The 24,827-nt window shown below is 44.8% G+C and overlaps 1 protein-coding gene across 1 annotated transcript in view; it reads left to right on the forward strand.

Moving 5' to 3' along the window:
* Positions 1-24,827, forward strand: part of kcnh4b (potassium voltage-gated channel, subfamily H (eag-related), member 4b) — a gene marked incomplete at both ends in the record, with an annotated part of 95,504 nt that overhangs the window by 37,953 nt on the left and 32,724 nt on the right. Inside the window, 3 exons of the mRNA XM_083635483.1 lie at positions 15,887-16,127; positions 21,897-22,054; positions 22,429-22,636. Of these exons, the coding sequence (XP_083491609.1) occupies positions 15,887-16,127; positions 21,897-22,054; positions 22,429-22,636 (607 nt within the window). The remainder of the gene's footprint in view (positions 1-15,886; positions 16,128-21,896; positions 22,055-22,428; positions 22,637-24,827) is intronic.

Here is a 24,827-nt window from a genome sequence, read left to right on the forward strand (position 1 = left end):
CACACACACGCACGCACGCATGCACGCACGCATGCACACACACACACACACACGCATGCACGCACGCATGCACACACACACACACACTCATGCACGCACGCATGCACACACACACACACACACACGCATGCACGCATGCACACACACACACGCATGCATGCACGCACACACACACGCATGCACGCACAAACACACACACACGCACGCATGCACACACACACACATGCATGTGCGCACACACACACGCATGCACGCACGCATGCACACACACACACACATGCACGCATGCACACACACACACACACCCTCAGACACACAAAATCATCCCACATCTACCTAGACAGCGAGTCAATGAGGGCTTTACTACAGAATAAAAAACAGGAGAGCATGCACATCTACGAGAAGTCAGGTGCTGGACAAATGAATAATAATTAGAAAAACAAATAGAGTCCGCACACTGGATTTTAAGGCTCCTGGTCAATTTATTACGTTTCGATCCCAAGGATCTTCGTCAGACGACTTCTGACGAAGATCCTTGGGATCGAAACGTAATAAATTGACCAGGAGCCTTAAAATCCAGTGTGCGGACTCTATTTGTTTTTCTACAGAATAAACATTGATTTATTTGAAGTACTGTAGATATATATGAAGTATGGTAGATATACAGGAATACACCATATTTAATAGATGCTTTATCATTATTCCAGCACTCACATTATGGGCGTCTATTTTACACAAATTCAGTACACTCTTCTCTTCCCCTCTCTCTCTCTCTCTCTCTCTCACACACACACACACACACACACACACCACTAGCCTGGGTAAACCCAGCCTCCACGTGACCGCTATGTGCTATCAGTCACGAAGAACTTACGCTACAGGCATAGCCTGTGACATCACGTTGAAGGCTGGGTTCACCCAGGCTAACACACCACAGGTACACACACATGCATGCAGGAACCTGAAATTCAGCAGTGAAAGAGTTCATATCGTTCTCTCTGTAGCCTTCAAACACGCGCTCGCTCTTGCAGTAATGTCCCCTTTCCATGACCTCTGTTTGCAGGCTGACAGTAGAATTACCATCTTACAATATGTATTAACCTTGCCTTAACTAGGTTAGTCCCACTGAGATTAAGATTCCTCTTCTCGAGGTAGACCTGAGCGAGAGAGCGGCTTAAAGACAGACATAAAAGTTGCAAACAAGTCAAAATCTAAATCCTAGATCTCCAGTTTTAACTCGCAAGCTCTTTGTACTTGTGTGGAAGAAAATTGTACATACCAATAGCTCAACTGGGGTCCCCCTCTGCGAATGTACTGTTTCATGATCGATGGTGACCACTGTAACCTTGCTACCACTTACATTACAGACAGGGGCTCCTGTAGGTCCCAGAATATCTACAGTCTCTAGAAGACCAAGACATACCGTCCATGTGTTGCCCTGACTCTGCTTCTGTGACCTGTTCTAATGTCTGCACATTCTGTAACGTCCTTGGAAGATGCTTAAAGACCAATAGACAGACAAGAGAATACAGCTTATCACTAGTGGCTGGGACAGCTGATCCTCCCCAAAAAAATCCAAAGCACATTTTTTTGCTGAAGATTTTTAAACGCTTTTATTGTATGGGCTAGGCTAGGTATGCCAACACGGTACAACTATACAGTCTTCATCAGGGCATATAGAGCCAAGTCGAAGGGCTTGCTTATAGGGCTAGATTCAGGAGTGATAACATTCAATTGGCACACGAGTGGGTGTATATTCACACTCATCTGTTAGGTAATGTAAAGCAAATAGAGCTGCAGTTCACAAAATCATCACACAACTATTATTCAAAATATCTGGGGGGGGGGGGTCCTTAGGAAAAATTCCATCTAAACTGAAGACAATTCTTAATAATCTGGATACCCCATATACCTGCAAACTACAGAGAGAGAGAGAGGGAGAGAGAGATACCTTATAAGTTACAGATAAGAGACCTGCAGTCTAGGATTTTCTGGTTAAAGCTCTTCCATCCGTTGATGCTCACGGGTTCTTTTTCCATCATCAACCGATGGCATTTGTAACTTTAACATTATTTTATCTTTTTTATCTGGATCTTATTTAGTTTTATTGTCTGTTTTTGACTGTAAAGCCATGTGTACCTTGTTTTTCAAAGATGCTATATCAATAAATATATCAATAAAATTATTATTATGATTATGATGAACACATTTCAAAATGCAGGGTGGCAGAGGTGGGTGGGCTGCCCCTGCCCTCCTGCATTTTGGAAATTTGCATATGCGGTCGCAGCTATTGCGAATTCACATTTGTTAAAGGGAAGGTCTGAGAGTAAGAAGTATACGTACTGTAGCCTGCTGCTGTGTGCATCTCTTCCTCTCAAGACTTTCCCTTTAATCTTTAATATATATATTCAAATAAGACGAACCTCTGACTCCAAAGCTTTTCTTGAGCAACTTGAAATGACTTTGCAGTAAGTTTCATGGAAAGAATACATAGAAGCACCTACTTTTGAAAAATAAGAGAAAAATAAGGGTAATTTCCACAAGCAGCATGCATTTAAAGAATGCACGTGAATATAAAACATACAAAAATAGAGGCTGCAAAAGCAAAAAAAAAAAAAAAATCTGCATAAGCGTTGGTCAGAATGATTCAAATGTCTTCTTGGCAGGTGGTGTTTGTTTCCAGCTCTTTGGACTGTGTCTTGTGATTCCCATCCATGACTTTGGAAACCTTCAACTTGCAGACCTGTCTCTGGTGTTAACAGCAGATACAGCGCAGTTTGCATGGGAATTTAGATGCAAAGCATTAATGAGATGCAACGCACTTGAGATGAGCTGTGTGTGTGTGTGTGTGTGTGTGTGTGTGTGCGCGTGCGCGTGCCCGCGCGCGCACGCTTTATATTTTCAGGATGTGTGTGACTGTGTGCAGTGTTGTACATATCGTTTGTGGTATTTTTGGCTACACACACACACGCACGCGCGCGCCCTCAACCCAATCGAACCAAACCTGCCAAACACCTGTCTGCCAGACTGATAATCCCAGGACAGCCATTCCCCAAAACTCTAAGCTTTTATGTTAGTTTAGCAGCTAAATTTGAGCTAAACTTTAGCTCAAATGAAGCAGACACACGCTCACTGGAGTGTTTCTCCACACACGCACACACAAACAAACACAAACACACGCACACACACACACACACACACATACACACACAATGGGTTATTTTTGTCCATGGAGTTGCGTTTTGCTTGCACAATTCTCTGTTCGTTTTTATTTATGGTGCAAATAAGCACATTGCATTATGCACATTATTCTTAAGATTTTAGCACATTAGAAAATGACGTGCATAATAACACATTAGTTCAAGTATTACAATACATAATGAATCTGTGTGACTCTGTTGTTTATTATTAGTTGCACTTAAAAGGAATTCAACCCCTTGAGAATTGTCGGTTTCTGTGCATCATACTGTTAGCCTGGTTAAAACCATCCGTGAACTCACATTCTGTTTCCTTCTGCGGTTCCGTCTGGACTCCGTCTGGACATGTGATCACATGTGATTTTGCACATGTGCATTTTCACATGTGAAAACATGTTAAATTTCACATGTGGAACATGTGAAACATGTGCTTTGGGAAGCGTGTGGTTTTGGAATGTTTTCACATGTGAAATGTGTGAAACCCATGTCAATTCCCATGTGATTACATGTGAAACCCATGTAAATGTTGTTTTCCACATATGGTCCACATGTGGAAAACATGTTACTATACAACATGTGGCAAAACATGTTATCAGATGTTATAACATGATAACATGTTTTCCACACGCTTGCCATGGGTTTCACATGTTCTACATGTTTTCACATGTGAAATTTAACATGTAGAGAAACATGTGGACACTTGTGGTGAAATATGTGGACACATATGAACCTCACGTGTTTTTTCTGTAAGGAGTGTCTCGCGCTAGCAGGCTGTGCTTTTTACTAAATTCATTTTAAAAACTGCAACAGTTCACACAACTTTAACACGCACACATATATTATACATCACACCCTTGAGCTACTTCTGCTCTCACACAGAATGTCAAAATATAAGCGGGTGGCATATCCGGGTGTCGTGATGTCCCGCTGATTAGTCCTATTCCCCCCAGTTCCCCTCCCCCCGGACAGGGGCCCTGACCGACCACAGGAGGCACTAGTGCAGTGACCAGGACACATACCCCTAATCCGGCTCTCCACCCCGCAGACTTGGCCAGTTGTGCCTGTATTATGGACGCCCGACTAAGCCGGAGGTAACACGGGAGCTCGAACCTCCGACCCTCATGTTGCTAGACAGGGAATCATGTTGCTAGGCAGGGAATCTACCGCTGCACTACCCGGGCGCCCACTTTGTTTGTCATATTATACCCTGTGTTCTTCCTGGGCTTTGTGCCCAAGTTCTTCTAGCTCGTGTGTGTGTGTGTGTGTGTGTGTGTGGGGGGGGTGGGGGGGTGTATGTGTGCGGGCATCATCATGCACCAGACAGACAGTCAGCTGACTTCATTTGCATTCATAAAACTTGTCATATATTCATGGGAATCGAGAGAAAATTATGGAAAGCCAGGTTCTCTCTCTTTATCTCATCCTCTCCTTTCCTAAGCGCCTGCTGTCAGCTTCACCCTTTCTGACCCTCTCTCTCTCTCTCTCTCTCTCTCTCTCTGTCTCTGTCTCTGTCACGCTACATCATCTTCTCCTTTATTCTTTTTCTTTCTTTTTGCTTGATCTCTTCCTCATTCATTATTGACACTCTCTATCGCTCTAACCTCCCACTTTTGCTCCCGCTCTGTCTTCTCTGTCTTGCATTCTCTCTCTCTCTCTCTCTCCCCCTCCGTCTCTGTCTCTCTGTCAGTTTTTCTCTCTCTGTCTCTCTCTCTCTCTCTGTCAGGAGCAGTTAGCTAGCAGTGCGTGCGTCTGCCTCCACACCCCAGCCAGCCAGCCAGCCAGCCAGCCAGCCGTGCTGTGAATAGATCTCTATTTGTAGCCCGTCGTCCCAGCGAGGAAGAGGGGAGCAGGGGGCGGGGCATACAGCCTTTCAAAGGGAGAGCAGCCAATGAAAAAGGCAGAAAGAGACAGAGGCTGCGTAACTGCTCAGAATCTCAAGAAATGCAGGCCGACATTGTAAATAAGAATTTTGTTCTTAATTGTCTCGCCTGGTAAAATAAAGGTAAAATAAAAAATAAAAAAATGGAAGCGAGTCCAGCTGGGAGCCTGTCACCTGATTTCAGAGGTGTGGAAGGAGGCTCTTTCCCTTTGATTTCCCAATTGCTGAACCATAGCAGCTCAGTGTTCAAGTCTTAGCGCCCGTTCACACCATACACCCAAGCAACGCTCAACCTACGCTGAACCCACAAGTTTCATTTAGGCATCGTTGGTAACAGGCGAGGCCGTTCACACCACCTGCGTGCACGTGTTCACGCTGAAGCCACGCTCACGCCTTGCTCAAGCCATCGTTCAGGATTCAGTCCTATTTTCCAAACGCGACGCGTGAAGCTTGAAGCTGCCATGCATGAAGTGAATGGGAAGTTGTGGGCGGGTTCAAGGCCCGCCGAGGAGGCGCTGAGAGGAAAAGAGAAGGCTTCTTGTGTGAACGGTGAGGCGTCAGTTCAGCTTTAAGCCTGCCTCAAGTTCGGCGTCCTGTGTGAACAAGGGCTTACTATCTAAAGACTTTCAGACAGTGGAGGCTGTGTACTTTCTGTTGATGAACTTTCACACCCCAAATTATTTACTATGCCAGGACAGCTGTGTTAAAAACAAAAAAAGTGTCAACAGCACAGGCACTCTGCCTCTGTTGTTGTTTATGACTGATCTGCCAATTCCGATGCTGTCAACCCTTGAGACTTTCCAGGGGAATGCCACTCTGGTGCCAGTTTTTACGTGAACACACTTCTTGTCAGAAGGCTGTAAAAGATAAAAATAGCGCTATCTACAGGCCTTTTAAGTTATGATGCAATTCTGGCTCATTGAAATACAGTGGCACATTTCAGCAGCTATTTGTGTCCCTGGTCTGAGTATCTCCCATATCTCCATCTCCATCTCTTCAACATCCCATAATGCAGTGGTTCTCAAATGGGGGTCCGCGGAGGGGGTCCGCGAAAAGTTTTCAGGTAAAAAAAAATGCTACATGTTACTTATTCCTTCTCAAACTACTTCCTACATGGTGCTAGTCTATCAAAATATCTTGGCTGTCATTGAATGTGTTGCATAGTGGTTTTCTGTACTGTTGACAAATTGTGATATTGTAAGTCGCTTTGGACAAAACAAAAGCGTCTGCTAAATGACGTAATGTAAATGTAATGTAAAAAAAAATATATATATATTTTTTTTTGCAAAATCTTCATAGTTCAACGAAAATAGTTTATGCTTTAAATCTAAAATGGTTCATGGATTACATTCTAATAACAACCTATCAAATTAAAAGTCGAGCACGTTACCGTGGAAACAATTAAGCTTAGCCCAAAATCACAAATCAGAATGATGGGGTCCCCGGTATATTTTCTATCTTGTAAGTGGTCCTTGGCTGAAAAACATTTGAGAACCTCGTCCTCATGGTCTAGTGTTTCTCTGCCGTAATGTACTCGTCCTCATGGTCTAGTGTTTCTCCACAGGCTTGAGGTTAATTTTCAGAGGTTTTTAGTAGAGCCCGACCGATACTGGATTTTGGAGGCCGATGCCGATACCGATATTAGGAAGTAAAGAAATTCCGCTATCGATATATCGGCCGATATTCTTATATTATATAATACACCATTATATTACACAATTCTTTTGCAATGATCCCTCAAATATCAAACACTTGACAAAGATATGACTTGACATGACTTGAGATATGTAATGTAGGCAGGATATTTTACAGCTTATCAATAAACTTTATTGTCCAAAATGACATCAATGCAATGAAACAGTAAACTGAACTGGGAATTTAATAATTATAAATAACTAGAAATACAAAAACACAAATAGAACAAATATAAAATATAACTTGAGTTGAGAAAAAAGATCAAATATACACAACATGTTGTCTATGACTTAAAAAATCCAAAATCCAAAAATATCGGCCAACATATCGGCCGATACCGATATATCGGTTATCGGCCAATATCGGCCGATAATATCGGTGGACCGATATATCGGTCGGGCACTAGTTTTTAGTGTTATTACTCAAATCAGGCTTGTTGATAACTTTGAAAAGCTGACATGAGGACTGTTTGAATTGAAATGAATTTCTCACTCCTCATCCACAATAAAAACATTTCGGCTAATATGAAACTGAAAGGAGACAGAAGCCGGAAAGTTGTCATTTACCCCTGTAAAGTGCATTACAGGAGGACTGATCATCTCAATGTATACATGATGGTTGACAGATGCAGTGAAGATCTAAAAGTTTGTCATGGATTCTTATACTGAGGAAAGCAGAGAGGAGAGACAAAGAACAGGGATGTTTAGAAACACACATGTTTTATCTTGCAGCTGAGGCTTCATGGAGCCAAGCAAGGTCAGCCTGTAGGCAGAGGATGAAAGTTGGTTTTAACCTACAGTATGTGTGTGTGTGTGTGTGTGTGTGTGTGTGTGTGTGTGTGTGTGTGTGTGTGTGTGTGTGTGTGTGTGTGCGTGTGTGTGTGTGGCAGAATGCATTGGCCTTCTCAATGCCGCGACAGATATGCTGTCTGTAGCATCGACATACCTCAATGGTCTGTAGATGATGGTCTGCCTATTGCGTCTGTCCATATGACGTGCATTTATGTAATAACTCATACCATTAATAATTATGTGTTATGTAATTATAGCTTTATTGAATATGTAATGACTTAAATTCTATAGCAAGGACTATGGTGTAACCGTGTTATAACGATTGATGCAGTGTTGCTCTATCCTCAAGAGAAATGACTTGGATAAAAGTGTATAAGCAAGTCTGATGAGCTTCTGCAACACAGTAGCTCCAGATTCTCTGCTCGAGGGAACGTGATGGTTGCAGCTCAAGTCAAGGACGGACAGGCCTTTCTATCTGTGGCAAGCAAAGCGCAAAGCATGCTGGGGGTTGTAGTTGGTAGAGCAGGCCCTGGGCCGCAGCGTGACTTAATGAAGTGCGAGGATCAGCTGTTAGCTGTGTGACATGTAGTGACACGTGTCCCCGCAGCGCTGGGCTTTCCCCTTCCAATCACGCGGATGCCCACGGCTGACTGGCTCTTGGGCCAAAGGTCACGTGGGTGTGCTGACCTCTGTGATGTAAGGTCACGTGGGTGTGCTGACCTCTGTGATGTAAGGTCACGTGGGTGTCCTGACCTCTGACCTCTGTGATGTAAGGTCACGTGGGTGTCCTGACCTCTGACCTCTGTGATGTAAGGTCACGTGGGTGTGTTGACCTCTGATGTAAGGTCACGTGGGTGTGTTGACCTCTGTGATGTAAGGTCACGTGGGTGTGTTGACCTCTGTGATGTAAGGTCACGTGGGTGTCCTGACCTCTGTGATGTAAGGTCATGTGGGTGTGCTGACCTCTGTGATGTAAGGTCACGTGGGTGTCCTGACCTCTGACCTCTGTGATGTAAGGTCACGTGGGTGTGTTGCCCTCTGTGATGTAAGGTCATGTGGGTGTGTTGACCTCTGTGATGTAAGGTCATGTGGGTGTGCTGACCTCTGTGATGTAAGGTCATGTGGGTGTGTTGACCTCTGTGATGTAAGGTCATGTGGGTGTCCTGACCTCTGTGATGTAAGGTCACGTGGGTGTGCTGACCTCTGTGATGTAAGGTCACGTGGGTGTGTTGACCTCTGTGATGTAAGGTCATGTGGGTGTGCTGACCTCTGTGATGTAAGGTCATGTGGGTGTGCTGACCTCTGTGATGTAAGGTCATGTGGGTGTCCTGACCTCTGTGATGTAAGGTCATGTGGGTGTCCTGACCTCTGTGATGTAAGGTCATGTGGGTGTGCTGACCTCTGTGATGTAAGGTCATGTGGGTGTGCTGACCTCTGTGATGTAAGGTCATGTGGGTGTCCTGACCTCTGTGATGTAAGGTCATGTGGGTGTGCTGACCTCTGTGATGTAAGGTCATGTGGGTGTGCTGACCTCTGTGATGTAAGGTCATGTGGGTGTCCTGACCTCTGTGATGTAAGGTCACGTGGGTGTGTTGACCTCTGTGATGTAAGGTCATGTGGGTGTCCTGACCTCTGTGATGTAAGGTCATGTGGGTGTCCTGACCTCTGTGATGTAAGGTCATGTGGGTGTCCTGACCTCTGTGATGTAAGGTCACGTGGGTGTGCTGACCTCTGTGATGTAAGGTCATGTGGGTGTGCTGACCTCTGTGATGTAAGGTCATGTGGGTGTGCTGACCTCTGTGATGTAAGGTCACGTGGGTGTGCTGACCTCTGTGATGTAAGGTCACGTGGGTGTGCTGACCTCTGTGATGTAAGGTCATGTGGGTGTGTTGACCTCTGTGATGTAAGGTCACGTGGGTGTGTTGACCTCTGTGATGTAAGGTCACGTGGGTGTGTTGACCTCTGTGATGTAAGGTCATGTGGGTGTGTTGACCTCTGTGATGTAAGGTCACGTGGGTGTCCTGACCTCTGACCTCTGTGATGTAAGGTCACGTGGGTGTGTTGATCTCTGTGATGTAAGGTCACGTGGGTGTGCTGACCTCTGTGATGTAAGGTCACGTGGGTGTGTTGACCTCTGTGATGTAAGGTCATGTGGGTGTCCTGACCTCTGTGATGTAAGGTCATGTGGGTGTCCTGACCTCTGTGATGTAAGGTCACGTGGGTGTGTTGACCTCTGTGATGTAAGGTCACGTGGGTGTGCTGACCTCTGTGATGTAAGGTCACGTGGGTGTCCTCACCTCTGTGATGTAAGGTCACGTGGGTGTCCTGACCTCTGACCTCTGTGATGTAAGGTCACGTGGGTGTCCTGACCTCTGTGATGTAAGGTCATGTGGGTGTCCTGACCTCTGTGATGTAAGGTCATGTGGGTGTCCTGACCTCTGTGATGTAAGGTCATGTGGGTGTCCTGACCTCTGACCTCTGTGATGTAAGGTCACGTGGGTGTCCTGACCTCTGTGATGTAAGGTCACGTGGGTGTGCTGACCTCTGTGATGTAAGGTCACGTGGGTGTCCTGACCTCTGACCTCTGTGATGTAAGGTCACGTGGGTGTCCTGACCTCTGTGATGTAAGGTCATGTGGGTGTCCTGACCTCTGTGATGTAAGGTCATGTGGGTGTGCTGACCTCTGTGATGTAAGGTCATGTGGGTGTCCTGACCTCTGTGATGTAAGGTCATGTGGGTGTCCTGACCTCTGACCTCTGTGATGTAAGGTCACGTGGGTGTCCTGACCTCTGTGATGTAAGGTCACGTGGGTGTGCTGACCTCTGTGATGTAAGGTCATGTGGGTGTCCTGACCTCTGTGATGTAAGGTCACGTGGGTGTGCTGACCTCTGTGATGTAAGGTCATGTGGGTGTCCTGACCTCTGTGATGTAAGGTCATGTGGGTGTGCTGACTTCTGTGATGTAAGGTCATGTGGGTGTCCTGACCTCTGTGATGTAAGGTCACGTGGGTGTCCTGACCTCTGACCTCTGTGATGTAAGGTCATGTGGGTGTCCTGACCTCTGTGATGTAAGGTCATGTGGGTGTCCTGACCTCTGTGATGTAAGGTCACGTGGGTGTGCTGACCTCTGTGATGTAAGGTCATGTGGGTGTCCTGACCTCTGTGATGTAAGGTCATGTGGGTGTCCTGACCTCTGTGATGTAAGGTCACGTGGGTGTGCTGACCTCTGTGATGTAAGGTCATGTGGGTGTGCTGACCTCTGTGATGTAAGGTCATGTGGGTGTCCTGACCTCTGTGATGTAAGGTCACGTGTGTGTCCTGACCTCTGTGATGTAAGGTCACGTGTGTGTCCTGACCTCTGTGATGTAAGGTCATGTGGGTGTGCTGACTTCTGTGATGTAAGGTCATGTGGGTGTGTTGACCTCTGACCTCTGTGATGTAAGGTCACGTGGGTGTGTTGACCTCTGACCTCTGATGTAAGGTCATGTGGGTGTCCTGACCTCTGTGATGTAAGGTCACGTGGGTGTCCTGACCTCTGTGATGTAAGGTCACGTGGGTGTCCTGACCTCTGTGATGTAAGGTCACGTGGGTGTCCTGACCTCTGTGATGTAAGGTCACGTGGGTGTCCTGACCTCTGACCTCTGTGATGTAAGGTCACGTGGGTGTCCTGACCTCTGTGATGTAAGGTCACGTGGGTGTCCTGACCTCTGACCTCTGTGATGTAAGGTCACGTGGGTGTCCTGACCTCTGACCTCTGTGATGTAAGGTCACGTGGGTGTCCTGACCTCTGACCTCTGTGATGTAAGGGCGAATTTAAAAAAAAACAGTCAAAACAGTCCAGCGTTCGCCGACGTTCCTTCAAACATCATTCAAGTAGCCACAGCAGCTGAGGGAAATCAGCGGGGGGGCTTTCTCCTGGATTTTCCAGTGTGCTGCTCTTTATGGCGAAGCCGTGAAAACGCATGTACTGTGCTGTGAAACACACTTCTTCTTCCTTTGATCACAAATTGCCCAGTTTCACTTGTCAGGCAGGTCTAGCCAATGCAATTTGTCAAAAGTGGTGACACCGGGAACAATTTGACCATTTTCCCCGCCCTTCATACAGAGATGGAGGTGTCATTTGTCCATCATCATCCGCCAATTATATCCCAAAGTAGAGCGCATCCGTCTTCTCCAGTTCTCCATTAAGATATCACACAGTCACGCTAGTGAACGCACATACAAATTCAGTGTAATACTTTGTTAGCGAGCCTCCCTGAGTCCCTGGTGCTCCCTGAGTCCCTGGTGCTCCCTGAGTCCCTGGTGCTCACCTCCCTGAGTCCCTGGTGCTCACCTCCCTGAGTCCCTGGTGCTCCCTGAGTCCCTGGTGCTCACCTCCCTGAGTCCCTGGTGCTCACCTCCCTGAGTCCCTGGTGCTCCCTGAGTCCCTGGTGCTCACCTCCCTGAGTCCCTGGTGCTCACCTCCCTGAGTCCCTGGTGCTCCCTGAGTCCCTGGTGCTCACCTCCCTGAGTCCCTGGTGCTCACCTCCCTGAGTCCCTGGTGCTCCCTGAGTCCCTGGTGCTCACCTCCCTGAGTCCCTGGTGCTCACCTCCCTGAGTCCCTGGTGCTCACCTCACCTCGTCTGTTTGTTAGTGGCCACATTGTTCCCTGATGGATCTCTGCTCATAACTGCATCTCCTCTTTTTGTTTTCCTGCTCTCCACTGTCAAAGGCAGTTATGCCTGCTGTCTCCTAAGGGTTAGTCTTCACTATAGGTCGTTTCTCCTTTTCCAGAAAACGGGCAGAATATGTTAATTGAAGTGTTCTATCTAAACTAATCCTTCTCTTTGTCCACACAGCTCCCCTGACAACGGCTAGCCTGGCCCTATTATTGGCATATAGGCTATTTTTTTTTATTATTGAAAAGTAGACTAGTTATAGCCTACATTTTATAAACTCGATAATGAATTAGACTCACGTGCATATAAGGGCGTGGGGCAACACCTATAAACACAATTTCCTACAGTTTTAGGCCTATACTTATTAGATTAAATAAATTAGAATAAACACTCTTTGAAAATAAACCAAAAAATAACCATATTTATTGCCAACCGGCGCATGCGAAGTTCCACGTGTTTCAAAAACTCCTCTCTCTTCAATTCTTGATGGATTTAATTCATTTAAATTGCCATAATCTCGAGATTGATCATTCACAGATGATCTTGTGTCAACCAAACGCAAACGTCGGGCCCTGCATTGTGCAATATGAAGACATTTGGATTCAGGTGTAGACGCCCATCCGCCGTGCCCGTGGCCATACGGCAGAAATTATTCTTATTGCCGTTATTAACACATTAAGTGCCAGAGACGGACTAATTCGTCTTACATAATCCAGCGCTTAAGTGCCAAGGACGGACTAACTCGTCTTACATAAAGATTTTTTTTTTTTGACAGTGGGACATCAATCAACCCCTTTTACATCTTCGAGATAAGTATTTGCAGCAAGAGCATGTGTGTAATCTATTTTACCGACCACTAAGTGGCGACAGAGACCGAGAGAAGTCACAGCCACGGGACCCAAAAGCCACAAAAGCAGCCGCCTCGCCCGGACACACACACACAGAACGGACAGAGATCCCTTCCCCCCAGAGCCGCGCAGCAACGCGCGAACACACACACACACACACACACACACACACACACACACACACACACACACACACACCGCGGAAGCAAGCCATTCAAGGAAATGGCGACGCGATTTTACAGTAATCCATATCCATTTCAGACTCGTCTTGCCCGACAGGCAAGCAGGCAGGCAGGCACGCAGACAGACAGGCAGGCAGCACAACGCGCTTCTGACACGCCCGCTGAAGCCAGGAGGAAGGAGGAGAAGACACACGGAGGGAGGAGTTTGAATGAGAGGGGTGTTTCCTGTTGTTATGGAGGAAATTACTGTTCAAAACTATTGTTTAGAATGTCTGACGGTCTTACTGATGCCAAAAATGAATGGTTAAAGTGACTGTTTCACAAAAAGCCATTTATCTCTGAATAAATTTCCAGACGCTGAAACCATGCTGTACTCAACGGCTAATATCTACATAACTACTAACTCTGCAAACTAACTCTTTTAGACAGAGAAAGCACACATTCTATTAGTTATTTTTAGATGATTGATGTTCATGAATTCTTAACAGAAAATAATCCTCGGCTGTTCTAAAATGAGCCAGAATCGTCAAAAACACCCCTGGCACAACTTACCTACAGGAATGAAAACATGGCTGGCACCCAATGTGTTAAGGAGAGGACGTCAGTTGATTTGCCCCCTAAGGAGTCTACTTATATGGTAAGTTAAGTAGGCTATGATCACATGTGGTGATTACCTGCCAAGTGCACGGTCCCGTTTGGAGATCCGCAGACTCATTATGTGCTAAAACAGACTCCCCAACTCATCCGCAATAGCAATTCATACATTTCTGCAATTGGATTTCCACCATAAAAAACTGTAATGAGGAGAACGAATGGGCAGAACTTTCAGAAATAGCAGCACGGTCATTGTTCTCACACATCTGCCATTCTCCATCCAGCACCACCTCAAGACCTGATGCACTAATGGCATGGAGTCAAGCCAAGGTCAAGTCATGTATGAAATGAGCAGCCCTCAATGTTGGCAATGAATTGCTCCCTCACTGACCACAGTTCTCATTTTAGATGGTTATTTTCATGGTCATTCATTCATTTTGTTCCCCTCTTTATTGGATGCTGTTTAGAATAGATAACACACAGCATTAATTTACCGCATCAGTTTCACCTGAGTTGCCGTCAGTATTCAACGCACTTATGTATGTTCTCTATTTGGGGGCAAATCTTGGCACAGCAATAGCCTATCATCTGATTATCATAAAACGTATTTGCACAGCACTTCACCCATGGAACAGCTGGCTATCACGTTATTCATGTATTCAGCTTTGCTGGTGGTGGTGCATTGTGTCTTTTGTATATTTATCAAGTTGAGTTCGAAATTCTGGAGGCAGGGGCATCCGGGTAGTGCATGAGGGTAACATGAGGATCGCAAGTTCAAGCCCCTGTGCCACCTCCGGGCCGGCTTGTTTGGACATCCATACAGGCACAATTGGCCGTGTCTGCGGGTGGGAAGCCGGATTAGGGTGTGTCCTGGTCGCTACGCTAGTGTCTCCCCTGGTCGGTCATGGGGGCGACTGTTCAGGAGAGAGGGGAACTGAGGGGAATAGCGTGTGATCCTCTCACCCACTACGTCCTGCTGGTGAAACCTCCTCGCTGTCACGTGCACATGTATCAGAGGAAGGATGTTCTCCCCAGATCCGGAGAGGGGGTGGAGCAACGACCGGGTGGTGAGGGTTGAGGGTTTATCCGAATAAACTAAAAAGAAAAAAGAAATCTGGAGGTGGTTACTAGTGTGTGTGCCTGTGTGTGCGTGTGTTTTAGGTCATTCACGACTAGTGAATTTTACTAGTCGACTAGCCGTCCCTAAAGGTAGTCGACTAGTCGTTTTTTTTTATCTTTAAGAAAGAACATGAGGTATTTACACGACATACATGGACTATCATATCCCATATCCCCCACAAAGAACATCAAAACACAACAAAACAAAACAAGAAAACTGCATAAGATACACCACAATCCAAGAACAAACAAGACTATTGGACAAACAACCAAACAAAAACAATGCATTCAGCTCCTATCCTGATAAGCCTAATGACACTGGGGTAAAAAGTTCTTAAAGTCAAACTCTGTATGTGGTTGCCATATTTTGGGGATGTCTAAGAATCTGCCTTTGCTCTTGTAGTAAATGTTATCCAACATATGGTAGCTTGAGAGTTCATTCCACCAGTGAACTACAGCTGGGGGATTGGATGCTTTCCAATTTAAAGCTATGCATTTCCTAGCTGCCAACAGGGCAAGATCTATGTATTTACTTTGAATGCATTGTTTTTGTTTGGTTGTTTGTCCAATAGTCTTGTTTGTTCTTGGATTATTGTGTATCTTATGCAGTTTTCTTGTTTTGTTTTGTTGTGTTTTGATGTTCTTTGTGGGGGATATGGGATATGGGATATGATAGTCCATGTATGTCGTGTAAATACCTCATGTTCTTTCTTAAAGATTAAAAAAAAAAACGACTAGTCGACTACTAAGCACAGTGTCGACTAGTGGTTTTACTAGTCGACTAGTCTGTGAATGCCCTAGTGTGTTTGTGTGTTTGTGCATATGCATGTGTGTACATGTGTGCTTATTGTGCCTATTGTAACTGTTCCAGCAAAAAAAAAAAAAAAAAACACCTTCTCAACTCCACCTTCTCCTCTCCGACAGAACATGTTTGACAAACCCTCGGTGCCGGAGTACAAGGTGGCGACAGTGGAGAAGTCTCGCTTCATTCTGCTCCACTACAGCGTGTCCAAGGCCCTGTGGGACTGGCTCATCCTGCTGGCCACCTTCTACGTGGCCGTCACCGTGCCCTACAACGTCTGCTTCACGCCGTACGACGACACCGACACGGCCGCGCGCTCCACCATCGTCAGCGACATCGCCGTGGAGATGCTCTTTATTCTAGGTGAGAAAGAAAGACATCCATTCAAGTGTGTTACACTGTTCTTCTGATTCAAGTGTGTTACACTGTTCTTCTGATTCAAGTGTGTTACACTGTTCTTCTGATTCAAGTGTGTTACACTGTTCTTCTGATTCAAGTGTGTTACACTGTTCTTCTGATTCAAGTGTGTTACACTGTTCTTCTGATTCAAGTGTGTTACACTGTTCTTCTGATTCAAGTGTGTTACACTGTTCTTCTGATTCAAGTGTGTTACACTGTTCTTCTGATTCAAGTGTGTTACACTGTTCTTCTGATTCAAGTGTGTTACACTGTTCTTCTGATTCAAGTGTGTTACACTGTTCTTCTGATTCAAGTGTGTTACACTGTTCTTCTGATTCAAGTGTGTTACACTGTTCTTCTGATTCAAGTGTGTTACACTGTTCTTCTGATTCAAGTGTGTTACACTGTTCTTCTGAAAGTTTACACTGTTCTTCTGAGAGTTTGTGTGTTACACTGTTCTTCTGAAAGTTTACACTGTTCTTCTGATTCAAGTGTGTTACACTGTTCTTCTGATTCAAGTGTGTTACACTGTTCTTCTGATTCAAGTGTGTTACACTGTTCTTCTGATTCAAGTGTGTTACACTGTTCTTCTGATTCAAGTGTGTTACACTGTTCTTCTGATTCAAGTGTGTTACACTGTTCTTCTGATTCAAGTGTGTTACACTGTTCTTCTGATTCAAGTGTGTTACACTGTTCTTCTGATTCAAGTGTGTTACACTGTTCTTCTGATTCAAGTGTGTTACACTGTTCTTCTGATTCAAGTGTGTTACACTGTTCTTCTGATTCAAGTGTGTTACACTGTTCTTCTGATTCAAGTGTGTTACACTGTTCTTCTGATTCAAGTGTGTTACACTGTTCTTCTGATTCAAGTGTGTTACACTGTTCTTCTGATTCAAGTGTGTTACACTGTTCTTCTGAAAGTTTACACTGTTCTTCTGAGAGTTTGTGTGTTACACTGTTCTTCTGAAAGTTTACACTGTTCTTCTGATTCAAGTGTGTTACACTGTTCTTCTGATTCAAGTGTGTTACACTGTTCTTCTGATTCAAGTGTGTTACACTGTTCTTCTGATTCAAGTGTGTTACACTGTTCTTCTGATTCAAGTGTGTTACACTGTTCTTCTGAAAGTTTACACTGTTCTTCTGAGAGTTTGTGTGTTACACTGTTCTTCTGAGAGTGTTACACTGTTCTTCTGAGAGTTTGGGCCGTGGATACATTGGAACTGAAGGGTTAGGGTTTTTGTTTTGCCCGTTATTCGCCCCAATTAGGCCATTCCATCCATTCCAACTTTGAGGATCATTCCTCAAACTAAACTAAACTGGGTGAGCAATTGTGCGCCGCGCCACCGGCCACCTTATTATATTAGTAAGATAATGGATGACTAGATAATGTGTCTGGCAAACAGACTGATCCATTTGTCTTGTGTTAAACAATAACATAAAGCAGCTGTCTCACATTCTCACCTGTGTTATGTGGGGATATACTGACTGGTTACAGTTAGGTGATAATGTGTTATGTGGGGATACACTGACTGGTTACAGTTAGGTGATAATGAGTGGTGGGGATACACTGACTGGTTACAGTTAGGTGATAATGAGTGGTGGGGATATACTGACTGGTTACAGTTAGGTGATAATGAGTCACCTGTGTTATGTGGGGATACACTGACTGGTTACAGTTAGGTGATAATGAGTGGTGGGGATACACTGACTGGTTACAGTTAGGTGATAATGAGTGGTGGGGATATACTGACTGGTTACAGTTAGGTGATAATGAGTCACCTGTGTTATGTGGGGATATACTGACTGGTTACAGTTAGGTGATAATGAGTCACCTGTGTTATGTGGGGATACACTGACTGGTTACAGTTAGGTGATAATGAGTGGTGGGGATATACTGACTGGTTACAGTTAGGTGATAATGAGTCACCTGTGTTATGTGGGGTAGGGCTGTGCGATTTTGCCTAAAACTAAAATTGACGATTTTTTCTCTCAAAACCCGATTTTCGATTTCGATTTCGATTTATTATACTATTATACTTCTCTAAACATTTGTTGCCCTGCAGAGCTCTTTTCCCCCCTTTTTTCCATAATTGACAATTTACGCTTTTACTCTGAAGGTAGAACAACTCAACTTCCTGTTTTAGCTTGCCGCTGCTATGCTTAACTTCCTGGCTGTTGCTTGCTAACTTGACACTGGTGGATTTGCGTGTTCCTCCGTGAGATAATTATATTAGTGTCTAAGCGACCACCCGTGCTCGGAGTTATATCTGTACTAGAATAACACAAAGTCACAACAGGAATGCGTGGAACTGCGATAGCAGTTAGGGGTAAATTCAGACACACAGGGACAGGTGAGTCAGCTGAGGCAGCTGAGGCAGCCATGAATACAGCCAATCTATCAGTACTCGGTGGCCTCACGTGTTGTTTTGTTATTATGTGAACTGTAAAGGCAACATTTCATCGTCCGGTGATAATGTCTGTGTTCGTGTGCGCGCGTGAGTGTGTTGTGGCAATCGTTATCTTGTAGGCTACAGCCTGCAGTGCAACAAGCTGCTTTTTGGTCGGAGGTGTTGAAATAAGTCCATTGTGCTGCTGTTTTTAGTAGCCAGTATCACAGCCTCTAGAGAGACTTTACAGCGGTGAGAATGGACAAGTAGCAGCATGCGTACATGAGAGAGAGCCGCCCCGCGTAACGTACTTACCCTAGTTAAAGTGAAAAAAAAAAAAAAACGATTTTACGATTTTCATTTTTTTAACATCGTCCTAACTAATTAATTCGATTACGATTCAAAATCGATTAATCGCACAGCCCTAATGTGGGGATATACTGACTGGTTACAGTTAGGTGATAATGAGTGGTGGGGATATACTGACTGGTTACAGTTAGGTGATAATGTGTTATGTGGGGATACACTGACTGCTTACAGTTAGGTGATAATGTGTTATGTGGGGATATACTGACTGGTTACAGTTAGGTGATAATGTGTTATGTGGGGATATACTGACTGGTTACAGTTAGGTGATAATGTGTTATGTGGGGATACACTGACTGCTTACAGTTAGGTGATAATGTGTTATGTGGGGATATACTGACTGGTTACAGTTAGGTGATAATGTGTTATGTGGGGATATACTGACTGGTTACAGTTAGGTGATAATGTGTTATGTGGGGATATACTGACTGGTTACAGTTAGGTGATAATGTGTTATGTGGGGATATACTGACTGGTTACAGTTAGGTGATAATGTGTTATGTGGGGATACACTGACTGGTTACAGTTAGGTGATAATGTGTTATGTGGGGATATACTGACTGGTTACAGTTAGGTGATAATGTGTTATGTGGGGATACACTGACTGCTTACAGTTAGGTGATAATGTGTTATGTGGGGATATACTGACTGGTTACAGTTAGGTGATAATGTGTTATGTGGGGATATACTGACTGGTTACAGTTAGGTGATAATGTGTTATGTGGGGATACACTGACTGCTTACAGTTAGGTGATAATGTGTTATGTGGGGATACACTGACTGGTTACAGTTAGGTGATAATGTGTTATGTGGGGATACACTGACTGGTTACAGTTAGGTGATAATGTGTTATGTGGGGATACACTGACTGGTTACAGTTAGGTGATAATGTGTTATGTGGGGATACACTGACTGGTTACAGTTAGGTGATAATGTGTTATGTGGGGATACACTGACTGGTTACAGTTAGGTGATAATGTGTTATGTGGGGATACACTGACTGGTTACAGTTAGGTGATAATGTGTTATGTGGGGATATACTGACTGGTTACAGTTAGGTGATAATGTGTTATGTGGGGATACACTGACTGGTTACAGTTAGGTGATAATGTGTTATGTGGGGATACACTGACTGGTTACAGTTAGGTGATAATGTGTTATGTGGGGATACACTGACTGGTTACAGTTAGGTGATAATGTGTTATGTGGGGATACACTGACTGGTTACAGTTAGGTGATAATGTGTTATGTGGGGATATACTGACTGGTTACAGTTAGGTGATAATGTGTTATGTGGGGATACACTGACTGGTTACAGTTAGGTGATAATGTGTTATGTGGGGATACACTGACTGGTTACAGTTAGGTGATAATGTGTTATGTGGGGATACACTGACTGGTTACAGTTAGGTGATAATGTGTTATGTGGGGATACACTGACTGGTTACAGTTAGGTGATAATGTGTTATGTGGGGATACACTGACTGGTTACAGTTAGGTGATAATGTGTTATGTGGGGATACACTGACTGGTTACAGTTAGGTGATAATGTGTTATGTGGGGATACACTGACTGGTTACAGTTAGGTGATAATGTGTTATGTGGGGATATACTGACTGGTTACAGTTAGGTGATAATGTGTTATGTGGGGATATACTGACTGGTTACAGTTAGGTGATAATGTGTTATGTGGAGATACACTGACTGGTTACAGTTAGGTGATAATGTGTTATGTGGGGATATACTGACTGGTTACAGTTAGGTGATAATGTGTTATGTGGGGATACACTGACTGGTTACAGTTAGGTGATAATGTGTTATGTGGGGATATACTGACTGGTTACAGTTAGGTGATAATGTGTTATGTGGGGATACACTGACTGGTTACAGTTAGGTGATAATGTGTTATGTGGGGATATACTGACTGGTTACAGTTAGGTGAGAATGAGTGGTGGGGAGACTTCCTGTTTTACCCTGAGCTGTTACATCATATTTGGCTTCTACCCTTCTAGTATTTTTAGTGAGGTAATAGCAGAGCTTCTGTTCATCCAACTTTTTATTAAAGGACAGATTCGAGAAGTGACAGATGTACTGTAGAATAAGATGTAACTCATCGTGGATACTCAAGGTTCAAGTTTATTTGTCTCCCTTGGGAGAAATTTGTCTTGGAGACAGAGATCCAAGCTGCGTACAGACATTTAACACAGACAGATACATCAGACACAAAAACATAAGACAAAATTGCATACACCCTTATGCATTTCAAGTCCCTTAGGAAGGAGCATCTAGTTATACTCCCAAGTCTTTTCATTTTATTTTGAATGTGCATCAATCTCTTGCTATTCTAGATTCTCAGGACTGTGCATGACAACTATCCTGGTGGCCTATTGGACTTAGGTGTACTACTACATCATACTGTATATGAGTGAGGCCATGGGATTGAATCTGGTTTATGATTAAAAAAAAATATATTACCATCTCTCCTCATTGTATACATCTAACTCAGCAGAAATACCTTGGAAAACACTAAGTTACAGCGCGAACACACAAGATCCTGCAGCGATAGTTTTGGTGTGTGGTCTATTTTTTATGCGTGCAGCGTGCAGTACGCGAGCAGCCAGGCATGAAGTCAATGCAAGTTGTGAGCGGGGGCAGGGCAGCAGAGCAGCCAGGCATGAAGTCAATGCAAGTTGTGAGCGGGGGCAGAGCAGCCAGGCATGAAGTCAATGCAAGTTGTGAGCGGGGGCAGGGCAGCACGGGCCAAAACAGAGCGAGGCGTGGTGCAAAACAGAGTGCTTCTGGTGTGAATGGCAAGGCTCCTGCTCGACGCCTCCTTGAAGCGCTACTTCAGCGCTGCTTCTGAGATGCTTTTGGTGTGAACCAAGGGTTAGCTAGCATGTATCATGTTCCTCCTCAAGCCTAATGACTGTACCATCTGGGGTCAGTTGGTAAATTTCACCTTTGACCTTTGTATTTACAGACATTATCCTGAACTTCCGCACCACCTTTGTGAGCCAGTCAGGCCAGGTGGTGTACGAGGCGCGCTCCATTTACATCCACTACGCCACCACCTGGTTCTTTGTGGATCTGGTGGCCGCTCTGCCCTTTGACCTGCTCTATGCCTTTAACATCACAGTGGTGGGTACCAGTGCACAATCATTTCATCAGGCTGTCACATCCTGGTCTCTTTGATTAACCTTTGTGACTATATCACCATGACCAGCAAATTGATGAGCTAGCCTTATAGAAACCAATTTGTCCTGGAATGCAGAGTCTTTGAAAATACTCTGCTTTCAAAGCTATTTATCACTCTTTCTATCTGACAAGCACGCCCAAAACATTCATACACAAGCGAAGCTGTTTGAACAACGTGCTGCTACATTCTAAACTGTGATATCTAGCTGCGGATATTAATATACTGTACTCATATTTATCTATAGTCAAACTGGGTTTCCAGGGAGCCACAAGGCTTCTCTCTCTCTCTCTCTCTCTCTCTCTTTACTCCTCTCCAGACCTCCTTGGTCCACCTGCTTAAGACGGTACGCCTCCTGCGCCTCCTTCGTCTGCTCCAGAAGCTGGACCGCTACTCCCAGTACAGCGCCATGGTGCTGACCCTGCTCATGTCCATGTTCGCTCTGCTGGCACACTGGATGGCCTGCATCTGGTATATCATTGGACGCAAGGAGATCGAGATCAATGATCCAGACAACTGGGACATAGGTAGGTCTGAATGAATGAAGCCTGCATGTTGAGTGTTTGGTTTCATCTATAGCCCTTTGTCCATAAAGGACAAATTATAGGGCCACTTTGCCTATTTTCAACCTGCTTTGTATCATTACAAAATCAGTATGCATATATGCAAATGATGCAATGTTTAACTTCCCTGCATCTTGCCAGAACTTCCTGGTCAAAATTATGTCCTAATGATGTCATTTGAAGAGGTTTTGCCATGGTGCCACTATTATAGATTAGGGCACGACTAGTGAATTTTACTAGTCGACTAGTGAATTTTACTAGTCGACTAGTCGTCCCTAAAGGTAGTCGACTAGTCGACTAGTCTGAGTTTTTTTCTCCCCCCAATAAAAATGCTCAACTCACGTCAAAAGGTCTCAAATACAACCAGGCAGCAGGGCTATTGAGATGCAGGCATAACTAGCTAATGTAGTAGACCTTTTCTGACCAAGCTTGATTCCCAAAGCATTTGGCAATACAGGTCGCAATAGCTCTGTCTTTCATTTCATCTGCTTTCCCAGACTTTCCCTGTTGCTTCCCCGTGATTAGACTCAGGGTAGAGGCTCGCTATTCACAGGCTTGTGTTGAGCTTAGAGGATTTGTCGGCTGGAACCCGACTACGAGCAATCTGTGCAGACTTGGCTTGCTAGCGAGCTGGCTAGCCTGCCGAATGGCTACTAGTGAGTGCTAGCCTAGCATACATATCTGATTTTTGGCTTGATAAAACTTTCCGACTCCCGACCACCATCAAGGACCCATCAACAGTGAGACATCGGCCCTTCCAAAAGAGCCAGAAATCTCCGTTAAGAGCTGGAAACCTCTTGCCCAGCTTAGCTGCTAGCTAGCCACTGGGCTAACGGTTGCCTACGGTTACATGCTGCCACTCCGACGTTCTGCCACTCCGAAATATCGGCACTCAGAAAGGGGGTCTATATTCCCCGTTTTTCACTAACCTCTCCCAGCCCCCACGCCAAACCTAACCTCCCCCATGCCTAAACCTAACCTCCCCCAGACCCTAACCCAAAACCTAACCTCTCCCACCCCCACGCCTAAACCTAAGGTCGGCATTGCGGCTTCTAAGGTGAACGACCGCCAGTCCGAATAATGGAAGTTAACGTTCGGAGTGGCAGCATGTCGGAAAGGCAGAGGAACCCCGTTGCCTACTGCCCTAAAGTCTGCAGCTCTGTCTGAATTAAACATCTGGTCCAGTCTGTAGTTCTGTCTGAATTAAACATCTGGTCCAGTCTGTAGCTCTGTCTGAATTAAACATCTGGTCCAGTCTGCAGCTCTGTCTGAATTAAACATCTGGTCCAGTCTGCAGTTCTGTCTGAATTAAACATGTGGTCCAGTCTGCAGCTCTGTCTGAATTAAACATGTGGTCCAGTCTGCAGTTCTGTCTGAATTAAACATGTGGTCCAGTCTGCAGCTCTGTCTGAATTAAACATGTGGTCCAGTCTGCAGTTCTGTCTGAATTAAACATGTGGTCCAGTCTGCAGCTCTGTCTGAATTAAACATCTGGTCCAGTCTGTAGCTCTGTCTGAATTAAACATGTGGTCCAGTCTGCAGCTCTGTCTGAATTAAACATCTGGTCCAGTCTGCAGCTCTGTCTGAATTAAACATCTGGTCCAGTCTGCAGCTCTGTCTGAATTAAACATCTGGTCCAGTCTGCAGCTCTGTCTGAATTAAACATCTGGTCCAGTCTGCAGCTCTGTCTGAATTAAACATGTGGTCCAGTCTGCAGCTCTGTCTGAATTAAACATCTGGTCCAGTCTGCAGTTCTGTCTGAATTAAACATCTGGTCCAGTCTGCAGCTCTGTCTGAATTAAACATCTGGTCCAGTCTGTAGCTCTGTCTGAATTAAACATCTGGTCCAGTCTGTAGCTCTGTCTGAATTAAACATGTGGTCCAGTCTGCAGCTCTGTCTGAATTAAACATGTGGTCCAGTCTGCAGCTCTGTCTGAATTAAACATCTTGTCCAGTCTGCAGCTCTGTCTGAATTAAACATCTTGTCCAGTCTGCAGCTCTGTCTGAATTAAACATCTGGTCCAGTCTGCAGTTCTGTCTGAATTAAACATCTTGTCCAGTCTGCAGCTCTGTCTGAATTAAACATCTTGTCCAGTCTGCAGCTCTGTCTGAATTAAACATGTGGTCCAGTCTGCAGCTCTGTCTGAATTAAACA

This window comes from Poromitra crassiceps (assembly GCF_964638095.1).
Source record: "Poromitra crassiceps genome assembly, chromosome: 4".
In the NCBI taxonomy this organism is placed as follows: Eukaryota; Metazoa; Chordata; class Actinopteri; order Beryciformes; family Melamphaidae; genus Poromitra; species Poromitra crassiceps.